The sequence below is a fragment of the Mastigoproctus giganteus genome, chromosome 1 (assembly GCF_048544385.1).
Source record: "Mastigoproctus giganteus isolate SK-2022 chromosome 1, ASM4854438v1, whole genome shotgun sequence".
Classification (NCBI taxonomy): domain Eukaryota; kingdom Metazoa; phylum Arthropoda; class Arachnida; order Uropygi; family Thelyphonidae; genus Mastigoproctus; species Mastigoproctus giganteus.
The window spans coordinates 89813739-89827602 of NC_143575.1; the positions used below are offsets into that span (position 1 = coordinate 89813739).

At 36.1% G+C, this 13864-nt stretch overlaps 1 protein-coding gene across 1 annotated transcript in view; it reads left to right on the forward strand.

Moving 5' to 3' along the window:
* Positions 1 to 12830, forward strand: part of Cul2 (cullin 2) — a 388410-nt gene extending 375580 nt beyond the window's left edge. The window contains exon 24 of the mRNA XM_090373712.1: positions 12485 to 12830. Coding sequence (XP_090229838.1) covers positions 12485 to 12616 — 132 coding nt within the window. The 3' untranslated portion in view covers positions 12617 to 12830. The remainder of the gene's footprint in view (positions 1 to 12484) is intronic.
* Positions 12831 to 13864: the final 1034 nt, after the last annotated feature.

Genomic DNA, 13864 nt, shown 5'->3' on the forward strand with positions numbered 1-13864 from the left:
TTTATTTTTGAATTTAGATAGCGATTCTGAAAGTTAATACTTAATGTCAGATTCTATGTTCGTAACTTGCTGCCATTGTTATACGATACGGAATAGCATAAGGTTTAACGTAAAACTAGATAGCGAAAAACGTAGCACTGTATTAGAAATTTGTTAGATTAGTATAGTATTATCAGTCAATCGGTAAAATTTATTAATCTTATTAACGTTCATTGTTAATTAAATTATACTTAGCAGAATCATGACCCAGACTAGAGCACAAAAGCAGCATTCACAGAATAGGCAGAGTGCTGTGGCTCGCGGGAGAACCGAAGGGGGGATTCTCCAATGCATCACAGTCTAAAAGAATGCGCAAAATGTGAAATGTTTGCAAACCTGTCTAGAACAGAACATGATCTAGCAAGGAGGATGTCTTTGTGTGTGTGTGTGCTAGGTGCAGAGACTGAAGAAATTAATGAGGGAGTCCATCAAACTCACAGCTGCCCACCTCAATGCCACAGCTCACACCTGTGCATCAGGCAACACAGCAGCAATCTCTGAGGTAGAATGCGCTTGTCCCACAGGAACTAGTTATTCTCGGTGACTCTGTTGTCAAGGAGACAGGAATATATTATGCAAAAAGAATAGGTGGAACAGGACCAGGTTATGTCTGCCAAGAGCAAAAATTGGTGACCTGGGGCAGATATCATCTTTTAAGGGCACAAAAGTGATATTTTTGTACAAATTGGCACTAATAACCTTAAGAGTATGAGATCTGCAGATTTACTTAACAAGTACAGGTCAATGCTGGGAAAAAGTCGCGAGTTAGTGTTAAATTTGAAAGTGTCTGCAATTCTGCCCAAACATGATAGAAGGGAGTATATGATGACAGCCTTGTCAATAAGTTCGGCCCTGGAGAGACTGTGCAAGGCTCATGGGGTAGAATTTTTTTCAGCATGGTCTGTAATTGCTAACAGGAGAGACTGCTTCTACAGGGATGGGATACACTTAAATACAGGCTGTCTCAAAAATATTGGTACAAAAGTTTAGGGGAGGTAGGTAACATCTAAAGGAATGTGAATCGCATAGGAACCCATAACCAGAAATGTCACTGTAGGTGGATAGACGGCGCTGTTCATCAGTTCGCGAGAGGGAAAATTTCTGGTTTAGTCATTCAAGCAGTAGTCGCCACACGAAGAACATGCATTGATATACGAACTATGAGCTGGCAGACATGCACCTAGTGTATGGATTAGCAGAGGGCAATGGATGAGCCGCTCAACGAATTTATGGAGAACGCTTCCCAGACAGACATGTACTGGACCACCGTTTGCTTGCATGTGTGCATCAAAATTTGTGCGATTATGGGTTATTTGGAGGTATGAAGAGTAGTGCAGGCAGACCATGTTCAACGCGAACTTCTGCCATGGAAAAAGTGTGTTGAATGCCGTCCAGAATAATGGACGAAACACTGCAACGAGACACTCCTAAGGCAACGGCACGTGTGCCGTTGCCTTAGGAGTGTCTCGTTGCAGTGTACAGCATGTCTGGTATGACAATTCCTTACACCCCTTTCATCTCCAAAGGGTTCAGTTACTGCTCCCCCAAGATCATCCTGCACGTGTGGCTTTTGCGCAGTGGTTTCTCCAAGAAAATGTTCAAGACTTGAATTTTCCAGCCTATATTTTGTTCACGGATGAGGCTTATTCAATCAGCACAATGCTCATGTGTGGGCTCACGACAACCCACACAGTGTGCGCCCCCATGCAGCACAACATCACTTCGCAATAAATGTGTGGGCAGGTATCGTCGGTGGCTGCTTAGTCGGCCCATACCTGTTACCATCCCGCATGAACTCCACTAAATATCGGATCTTTCTTGAACAAGTTCTACCAGGGTTACTTGATGATGTTCCAGCAAATGTGAGATGCAATATTTGGTTTCAACATGACGGGGCGCCTGCCCATTATGGAAGGTATGTTTGTGACCATTTGAACAGGCGTTTTGGGCATCGATGGATTGGCCGGGGTGGACCAGTTGCCTGGCCCCCACGCTCACCTGATTTATCGAGCCTTGATTTATTTCTGTGGGGGGGCCCTCAAATCTATCGTGTATGAATCGCCTGTGGAGACGGAAATGGATCTCGTGGCGAGACTCGTCTGTGCTGCTGCTACTGTCAAAGAAACTCCAAGTGTGTTCGACTGTGTCCGCCAATCCATGCTGCGTCGGTGTCAAACATGCATCGCGTCTCGTGGTGGAACCTTCAAGTATCTGTTGTAACATCATGAAATGCATCCATCTCATACTCCATTGTTAATATTATGTCAAATAAATGTTTGCCACTAATTACTGTCTTGTGTCATTTCTGCTTCTTGTGCCTCTGCTACTACTTTCCCATGACGTTTCCGGTTATGGGTTCCTATGCAATTCACATTCCTTTAGATGTTACCTACCTACCCTAAACGTTTGTACCAATATTTTTGAGACACCCTGTAGAAAGGGTGCAAGAATATTTGCCGATGCTATCGAGGCAGTGTTAGGTGGGTCGAAAAACTGCTAGGGTTGGTTGGATTCACAGACTAAAATATTAATGGTAGCCGAAGGCAGAGGCGAAAGTGATTCTTGCACTGCTTCTATTGTAATGAGCAGCAACCTAGAGAGCAAGTTGCTGGGAGTCATCATGGAACAAGTAAATACATGGGTTGTATTGTATTACAGTAACTAAGAGTAAGAACAAGTGCATGTATACTTTCATGTACAATAATGCTAGAAGTATAGTAAATAAAATTGATGAATTTGAAGTGCTGATCAAGATATTAAAGGTAGATATTGCTGGGATATCAGAGTCATGGTGTCACACAGATATAAGCAGTGCAAAATTAGAATTTGGGGAGTATAATGTGTACAGAAAGGACAGACAGGGTAGGGAGGGAGGATGGGTTATGCTGTTAGTTAAGAAATGCATAAAATATAAGGAAATGCATCCAGTTGACAAGGGTAGACAGTGCAATGTTAAGTCTGTTTTGTGTGGCATAAACACTGGGAATGGGAAAATGACAGTACGAGTATGTTTTAGGCCTAATGAATCTGATGAGGACAATGAACAGTTGTGCAGAGAAATAGAATGGGCCAGGAAATCAAAATGTCTTGTAATGGGGGATTTTAACTTTCCAGATATTAACTGGAACTTGTGAGTTGGTCACTCGCACGCTAGCAAGACTTTTGTGGATTTATTGGAGGATTGTTTTCTACAGCAACATGTTCTAGGAACAACCAGAGGTTGTAATACTCTTGATATGATTATCAGCAGTGATTATTCATGCATTAGGAATTTGCAGATAAAGGAACCACTAGGTGACAGTGATCAGTGTACTGATGTGGGATTTACTTAAAGGTTTAACTACCAACAAGGGTAAAGGGAAGGGTTTTTGTTTTCGTAAAGGTGACTACAGTGGTCTCAGACAGTTTTTAAATTCTGTACAGTGGGATCAACTGATGATGTTACCAATGGTGAATTCTAAATGGGAAGCCTTCGGGGGACAACCTTGGAGGCTACTACACTTTTCATACCAACTAAGAACAGGACTAAATGGATGTTGGATGAATTAATGAGGCTCAGGCACCTCCGTAGCCAGGTGGGCAGGAGCAGTAGTGCGTAGCATATGCTTCTTGATTAGACCGGGGTTCGATCCCTTGACCACCAAATACGGAGGATGTGGAAAGGTTGGGGAATGACCACCGCATATCCCCGGAGTTGCTAACGCTCCTAAAAAACCAAACAATGAGGCTCATCACAGAGAAGAAAAATGCATGGGATGCATATAAATTATCAGGCGACACAGAAGCCTATGACAGATATAAGCTAGTCTGTAATCAAGTCACAAAGGAGGTTAGGCAGGCGAAGGCAGATTACAAATAATCTTTGGCAAAGGATGCAAAGAAAAACAGCAAAAAATTCTTTACTTATGTAAACTCTAGAAGGCAGGGGATGAATCAGATTGGTCCACTTAACGTCGACTATTAATGGTGCTGCTCAAGTAGCTGATAAACTGAAGAGTATTTGGCATTTACATTCACACATGAGGAGTTATTCAAGAAGAGGAATGCCAAAAGTTTATCAAACTAACAAGGAGCTAAGTGATTTTGTAATAACTGAGAGAAAAGTGGTGGAGAAATTGTTGAAGATAAACATAAAAAAAGCACTTGGGGTAGATGGAATCTATCCAATTACAGCAGGCCCCTGTTATAACGTGGTTTGCTTTATGCTGATTCGCTATAACGCTCTTCTTATATTATAACCCATATCTGACTATAATGCTGTCACAGATCACTATAACGCTCTTTTACAGACTTTTGCATTTTTGGCATATTTAACGAAATTGTTTCATTTGATGGAGTCAATAGCTTGAAAATGAATAGCAAAACAGCATTAAAATGTTTCCCACGCTCAGTGAAATTTTCTGGCACGCTAATTTAATTGCAGTACAGTGACTTGTTACGTAGTTCCGAAATCAACGTTTTAAAAAATGACCAAGTATATTGCTTGTAATATTTGCGTTATATGCATTTATCCGAAGTCTAGTCATCACTCAGTACCGTATTAGACAACGTGCAAAACGGACAGTTTACTTGAACATTGTATCATAATTAATGCAACAAACACAGTTACATTTTAGAAGAGTTAATAATGGCCGATAAGAATGAAAAAGCAACGTCTGAGCGCAGTACAAAGACTATAAATGTAAGAAAAAAACTGAATTTGAAAATTAAATTAGACGTTTTGAAGCAAATCGATTCCGGTCAACGACAAGCAAATGTGTGCCATAATTTAGGACTTGCAAGTTTAACTGTAAGAACAATTATAAAAAAATAAAGAATTAATTTTAGCAGCGGGAAAGATAGCTGTTCCACTGCAAGCAACTAGGGCTACGGCAGCTATTAGGATTGAAATGGAAAAGACTAACTAATTTTATTGAAGATAATGTCCAATGCAGAATTCAGTTAAGTTAAATATTATAAATAAAAAAAATAAAAAAAAGAGAGAGAGAGAGAGAGAGAGAGATTAGCCAATATGATGATCTGAAAAAAACTCATCTAAAAAAAAAAAATGTGGAACCATTTAAAACTGGTAAGGGCTGGTTGAATAGATTTAAAATCTAAGGAGAAGCCGCAAGTGCAGATCAAGGTGCCGAAACTTTCAAAAAAGAACTTGTTAAAATTATTGAAGTGGGGTATTATGTGTTATACTTCTCAACAAATTTATAACATAGATTAAACAGGACTTTTGTGGAAACAAATGCCTAAAAGAAGTTTCATATTGAAAGAAGCAAAAAACATGCCAGGTTTCAAAGCGGCGAAGGATCAGATGACTTTATTGTTGGGTGGTAACGTGTGGGGGATTTAAAATGAATACCCCTTAGTTTATTTAGAAGAGGGCCAAAGTTCAACCCAAAATCGACACATTTTTCATGATTAAATTCATCAAATAAATTAAATCAATTTAGATCAATTGAATTCATGATTTTAATTGGAATTTTAAGTTTAATATTGATAGGTAAATAGTTACCACATAATTATATACACATGTAATGCAGAATATTTTATATGTACAAATATTTGAATATTAAATATTTTGATCGACATTTGTGCATCTTTTCACTACCATTTATTATTGATTAGGAAATATCCTATGGCACTGACCGCAATTATGAAAATTAATGTGAACAGCATTGCTGTTCACAATAAAATATTCATGAAAAACATTATGTTGTGTTAATTGTGTTAAGCAGTGTAGTTTTCCTGTAAATAAAGCTTAGTTGTAGATATGCAGATATCTGGATATTAATGGTAAGGCAGTATAAATTAACATGTTATTTGCTTATACATTGTTGTGTGAAATGTTTAGTATAAGTATTACCCATTTGATCCAAAGAAACTCTAGGTCATTTCTGCACTAGAAAAGAAAAAAAAAAAACTCAGTATGTTCTACATTATGTGTTCCACTCTCGTGAAATAGGTGCTGATATGAGCACATATCACACATAAGTTTTTCTTTGTCTACCTCAAGTATAGCCTGGTTACAGTTAATTAATCTTAAGGTTTGTATATAGTCATGGTGCATAAAAAAAAAGAAATCTGCAATGCTTACTTTTTGTCATCATTGAAATTGCAGTTTTGTTTTGTTTTTTTTTGTGTGCAATGTGAATATATATAAACTTTACCACAAGTTTAGACAAATACACCAACCGTTTAAATAAACTGATTTAATGATAAAATAATACTGGATAAAACTGAAATGATACAATAAAAACTGTAAAATAATAATTTACTAAAAACTGATTTACTTTACAACAAATAAAATTAAATTGATGAATTTTAAAATGCATTAAAAATATAAATTTAAAAGCGATAAAACACCATTGAAGCTTTCGGGGGCATCTGCCTCCTCTGCTCCGTCTGGGAGCGTGGCCACGCTCCCAGACCATTTCCACTTCCAGTACACATGAAGGGAGTATTGAACATGCGCCTGGGCAGACACGTGTGCCGTGAGCCTGATATTTAAGGTTATGTCACTTGATCTTCATTATTGTTGAGAAAGGAAGCAGATGTCCCCGAAAGCTTCAATGGTGTTTTATTGCTTTTAAATATTATTTTTAATGCATTTTAAAATTCATCAATTTAATTTTATTTGTTGTTAAAGTAAATCAGTTTTTGGTAAATTATTATTTTACAGTTTTTATTGTATTTTTATTTCATTTCAGTTTTATCCAGTATTATTTTATCATTAAATCAGTTTATTTAAACGGTTGGTGTATTTGTCTAAACTTGTAGTATGTATAACCCCAACCTTAGAGGCCTTTTTGCAGATATATAAAATTTAAATATAAGATTAATTATCTGTGACCAGGCTATACTTGAGGCAGGCAAAGAAAGATATGTGTTTGTGATATGTTTGTTCATATAATTGTGCATTAAATTATTTTTATAGTAAGTACAGCCACTCTCCGACTTAAGTAAATTCGACTTTGCATAATTTTTGAATTTTTGCTGGCCAGCGCAAACTTAAAAAAATTGTGGAAACGTATTTTGAATCCCATAAGAAATAAATGGAGGACCCAACTAACTTGGCAAAAATAAGTAGACAGCGTAACTCCATAAACCAAGCGCCTTAAAAATAATACATACAACGTTCATTGTGTTTATATTATAATTCATATCTTGATTGGCACTGATAATGAATTAGTCGTATTTTACTACTGTTTCTGGCCTGTTACAATATAAGATCGCTCATCGGTGAAGATAGGATATTAGAGCTGGAAAAGGAATTAGAAAATGTGAATTGGAATATCATCGGTTTGGCTGAAACAAGAAGAAGAATTGAATCATTTATAATGTTTATCAAGTGGAAATCTGCTGTACACCAATGGAAACAGTAAAAGGAGCGAAGGTGGAGTTGGTTTTCTGTTCCATAATGATATAAAAAACATTTTGGAATTCAAAAGTACATCACCAAGGGTGTCAAGACTACTACCCAGGATTTCTAAAGGTTATAATGATGTATGCACCAACATCGATCCATAATTGATATAGAGGTTGAAGAAATGTACACCAAAATTGAGAGTCTTCTAGATGAGCAGAAAACCCACTACACTATCATTATGGGGGACTTTAGTGCTAAGGTTGGAAAGAGACAAAACAGTGCATAAAGGGGAACTATAGGAAATTTTGGAATTGCTGAAAGAAATGAAAGAGGTGAAAGACTTATGGAATTTGCAGAATCTTGAGGAATGTCAGTAATAAACCCTTTTTTCAAGAAAAGGGTGAGCAGAAACTGGACATGAAAGAGCCCAAATGAATTAACAATTAATGAAATCGACTTAATCCTCACTAACAGAGATGTATCGTGAATGATGTTACCGTCCTGAACAAGGTAAATGTTGGAAGTGATCACAAAATGGTAAGATGCACACTTGATGTAAATGTAAGAAAAGAAAGGAAAAAGCTGACTCGAGGTAAATAATACAAAGATCTTTAAGATAACAGAAGAGGAGAAAAAGCAGTATGTACTGGAACTAAAGAACAAGCAAGTTTGAGCTTCTGCAGACTGTTCAGGACCAAGATATCAACAAGGAATACTCCAACTTTCTGAAAGTGATAAGCCCCAAGAAACACTTGTCATGATGAACCAACGACAACAAATGAAAAGCAAGATAAACATTGACAACGATAAAATTGAGTATACTGAGTTATGCAAAGCCATTAGAAAGAGACTCAGAGAGGACATGAGAAGATTTAACACAAGAAAAGTAGAACAAGCATTAAGGGAAAACAAAGGACTTAAATCAGCAGCCATGAGCAGTAATACAGAAAGACAAATGATACTGAAACTGAAGAATAGTGATGATGAGAAGGCATAATTCAAAAAGCAGAAGACTACTATAGAAAATTATATAAGGAGTGAGGGAATGATGCCAACAGTGGGGAAGATAGATCACAAATTAGTAACACATAAGACATACCCGATAACCTTCCTGATGAGGTTATTGGGTGTGTCATATCTTTCTGAATAATCAGAAAGCCTCGGGGGAAGGTGAAGTTACTATAGAGTTGTTAAAATTGGGAGGAAGAGACATGATACAGAAATGGGCAAGACACTTCACAAAATGCATTAGAAAAGGTGTGACACCCAAGGAGTGGAATAATGTAGTCATAGTTTTGCTGCATAAGAAAGGAGATAAATCAGAAACTGGAAATTATAGACCACTTAGCTTGTTATCCCATATCTATAAGTTGTTCACAAGGATCATTACTAACAGATTAGAAAGAATACTTGATAAGAATAAACCGAAATAGCAAGCTGGCTTTAGAAGAGAGTATTCTCAACTATGGTCATCTTCACATAATATCGCAGCTAATGGAGAAAGCAGAAGAATATAAAAGACCATTATGCTTGACATTTGTGGATATGAAAAGGCGTTTGACTCCATACAGCATAAGGCAATGTTTCAGGCACTGGAAAGACAAGCCATAGATACCCCATATATTATGATTTTGAAGAAAATATATGAGAATGCTACCTCCTTTATTAGGCTAGACAAAGACTAGGCAAATTTAAAATTGAGAAAGGAGTTCAATAAGGAGACAGTATCTCCGAAGTTGTTTACTGCTGCTCTTGAGGAAGCTTTCAGATTAGACTGGTCGCAAAAAGGAATCAATGTGAATGGAGAGTACTGAGACCATTTACGATTTGCAGATGACATTGTGATCATAAGCCATTATCCCAAAGAATTAGAGGAAAATCTTTTATATATATATATATATATATATATTTTTTTTAACTCAATAGAATAGGATGTCCAAGGAGCAAAAAATGGATTTGAAATAGCTAATATTTCAAATTAAGCAATTTCAACTTATCTCAGCTTCACTGTATATTTTCCATTGAGTTTGTATGATATAAAGTTCTGAAAAAAAAAAAAAAAAACTCCTGTTATTTATCTTCTAATCACCTCACAGTCTTCAATTTCTTGTTTGTTTGTTTTTCTCAAAAGTTTGTTGAAATCATCAAATTAAGTATTTGTTTAATCAGAGACTCTGGATTCTAAAACCCTATTAACTTACAGTTTGAGAATATGTATTCAAAATTTATAAAGGCTCAAGTTTCTAAATTTCTTGCAGCCAAGATTCCTTCTCCTGTGAACTTTCCAAATGGCTAATCTTTGTTTTCAGAATTTCAGCTAACAACTCAGGGTAAATTCTATCTTTTGTGGACTTCTTATAGTCCATAGGCTTACCAACAGGCCTTTTTCTATTGCTACCACACAACTGTTTCCTCTCATCACTTTTCCATTCACTCAGACCTTCCCAACCAGTTCATTGTTGTTAATAGCATATCATGAATTATTAAATGAAACCCTTCTCTTTGCTCATATCTGCACATTATGATGTTTGAAACTATCTAAATTACATATAAGGTCTGTTCAAAAAGAATCCTTATTATGCCTGTTGAGACAAGGTTGAGAAAACAGCATGCTGCAATAAAGCATAATGTATTTAAACATGTTTCATTCCTAAACCCACAAAGTAAGTTCTCCAACTCACTTATGGCAGTCTTTTGTTATCAACTGATAACAAAGACATATTCATATCTGTCAGAATGCACAGTAGCTTGTGTGTGCGTGAAATTTGCTTTAAAATAAAAATAACCACAAGTGAAACATTTCATCCTAAAACAGCTTATGAGGACTTTTCAATAAGCAGGTTTCAGCTGGCACCATTTCAAAGAGGTAGGTAGTCTCTCAAAAATAATCTGTGATCTGGACAGCCCTCAACTTTAATATAAAATCATGCCTCGAGTGCAAACTTTGGTGCAAAATAATCCAAGATTAACCATTCACAAAACTGCTGAAGAACTTATACCTCCAGTGGATAATTCCTTCAAAGCAACAAACAATTAATAAAGTGTCACATTGAAGTTTTTTTTTTATTTTTTCAGAAGTTCTGACACAGAACCACATCACAAAGCTATTTCAGAAGAAGTTCTGAAATAGCTTTGTGATGTGTTTCAAATAAAAATTGGAAAAGTGAAACTCTTTTTAAAGACTGGTTGTTTCGCCACGATAATGAGGCATCACATTTATCACTACTTGTACAGAGTTTTTTGGCCAAACACAATTACTCAAGTATAGCAACCCTTGATTCAGCATAGCTCCATGCAACATTTTTTTGTTGTTGTTTCCTAGATTGAAAAATACCTTTAAAATACGTTGAGTTCATAACATACAGTCGATTCCGGTTATTTGGGACACCATCAGGACTAGTGCATTTTGGCCCGATTAAGCAGCTGCCCCAATTATCTGAAGTTTCATGTAAATAGTTAAAATTACAATGTACCTCTCCCCCCCCTTTACAATTAGTTCACTGTACAATCAAATCACGTTATGACGAACTCACCATAGTAAAGTACCGTTCACTATATGATGTGCAGGGCGCCTCCGTAGCCAGGTGGGAAGGAGCAGCAGTGCATAGCACAAACTTCTTGATTAGACAGGGGTTCGATCCCGTCACCACCAAATACGGAGGATGCGGAAAGGTCAGGGAATGACCACCGCATATCCCGGAGCAATATGGCCTTAGTTGCTAATGCTCCTAAAAACCAAAAAACAAACAAAACATCTATGATGTGCAGTAAGCGCCGGTCATTGTGATCACGTTTGTGAATTGAATTTTAATTCTATTAAACAGCGATTCTAATTAGTGAAAATAGGAGGAATATTATCCACAGGCTATAAAAGTAAAGATATATTAAGCACAAATTTACCCTTTATTACCTTACCAATTAAAAAATTAAATGATACGTGAAATTCAGAAGAATATACATGATAATCGGAATAATTAATACATACTGTAATATGTACCTACTAACTAAACTAGTTGACATTTCTGTTCACTGACATTTGTGGGTAGGGGGTTAAAATTTAAAACAGTAAAAAGATAAGCAATCAATAACAAAAAACACAGCACACACAAATTGCAAGTAACACAATACGCGAAAGTGGGAACGGAGTAACGCGTTACAAAGCTTTAAAAATAGGAATGAAGAGAAGATTCTGAAAATTATTTTCTTTATATGATTGAAGATTCCATGGAAGTGTAAACACATTTTACCATAATAACCCACAGAATTCCAGCTGTCAGTATTATCGCAAATTCAATAAGATCGAGTTTAATATCCGTTTATGATAGATTGCACTAACAGAAAAGCCTAATAAACAGGTGACTGCTAATTGTTTTTATTGTTTTATGGTTGTGACCTCCAGAAATCCGACTGAACTACGTGGTACGGTCAGAGACAATCGTAGAGTAATCTCCAGTGCTGCGGTCTCCTGCCCCGATTAAACAGCATTTTGTCCCAATTAAGTGAAGTAAACCCTGGCTATTTTCTCGATTGGGTTCTGGTTTTTAAGATTTGTCCCAAATAAATGGCTGCCCCGATTAACTGGTGGCCCAAATAACTGGAATCCACTGTACAAACTATAAAGAGTAAATAGCTCAGATATATGATGAGTAATATGATGGCTCAGCTTTTGCAATTTCAAAGTTGGCTTTCCAGAAGTGCTTTCCCTCAGAAGGACACTTTCAAAAGGACATTATGTTGCCCATCCCATAAGAATGTGGCACATTATAGTTGCTAATGCGCCAATAAAACCCAACAACCAACCAACCAACCATAAGAATGCTTATTATCACTATATTGTAACAGTCCAGATACTTTTTGAACAGACCTTGTATAGATTGTTGCGCTGCTAGGCATTGTGGAACATAATATCTTTTCCTCTTCAGTGTCTTTTGAAGGATTTTCTTCTTTGTTAGAAGAAAATTTTAAAGATATGTCCAATTTTCCCTTTGGTAAAATGCATTTCCAGTTTAATTCTAATCTTTTTTCTTATTTTGTATTAAAGATATCAAACACTACATAATTTTTAATGTTATTTTTTTATTCTAGGTAATTAATCAGGCAAAGAACCGTTTCGTTCCCAGTATTGCCATGATAAAGAAGTGTATTGAAGCACTGATAGATAAACAGTATATAGAACGAACACCAAATTCTACAGATGAATATAGTTATGTGGCTTAAAGAAAATACTGCAATTTTAATCAGTGTGTGAATTTTTTTATCGAGCATCAGTGCTCTGGCGATACATACGATGTAAAAATGAAATGTTTACTGTGATTGAGAATGAACTAATGCCTAATTAAAATGGAGAATTCAAGGTGCTCTTCTCACTCACTCTTTTACTCACTCCTTTCACCCCAGTCCTTCTGATTGCTTCTTTACAAGCTGGAAGTTCACTAGTTTTTTTTTTTTTTTTTTTTTTTCTTCCCTGGACCTCTGTATATGCTCAGCTCAGACAAAAACAAACAGGAAAACGTTTTTTAACTGTAAGAAAATAATGTAAAGTATGCAAAACTTTATTGCTTGGAAACAAAATGTCAATAAATTTGAAGATATCTTGTTCTGTGTGTTTTCCTTTAAACATTACCCCAAGTAAAATGGCACATGCTTGTAAAATTTTTTTCATAATTGCTTATATCTTAGATCTAGAATTAATCTCTGAATAATTAGCTTTTGTTTTTTGCCAATATGCAATGCCTAAGAATGTTACTTAAATGATGTTTCATTTATCAATTATAATGCATAATGCAGGTTCTTCACAAATCTTCCACATTTTCAAGGAGCTATATTTTCTTTTTGAATGAAACTAGTGTGATTTTCTGGCTTAGTTTTCTGTTTATTATTCCAGGGTTCACATCTAGTAAGTATGGGCTTGGCAAACCCAGGGTCCTGAGCTGGATATCATCATTCTTCTCTTTCTTGCTTTCTTCCTGTCTACTTTTGTCTCTCTCTCTCTCTCTCAGGGTAACATGGGATTTTTTTTTTTTTTTTTTTTTTGGCTGGTGCAGCACCATATGGCTAATAATAAATGTATTAGAAAATTTACTAAAATAGTACCATCTCTTGAAGTGAAAAGAATGTTTAGCAGGATACATCTAGCAGAATACTACTCATAACTTCAGCAGTTGGGCATCTGACTAGCAAAACTGAAGGAAAAAATTAGTGGAAGGCTAAAAACAAAGGAGTAAGTAGTTGTCCATCAGCAAGTAGTACACCGCCAGAATTACTGAGAGCGAAGAATGCTACCGAAAGCCCTAAAAATATATAATATAATAATAATAATCAGTTAGTTATCAGCAGTGCTTATAGTAAGCAGAATTCTTTCGTAGCTTTTAAATAGTCACAAAAAAATAATAATAATGAACAGATCTTGAGTGGTCACAGAAAATAAGTAAATATTTTCACTGGCTATTAAAAAAAATAATGTAA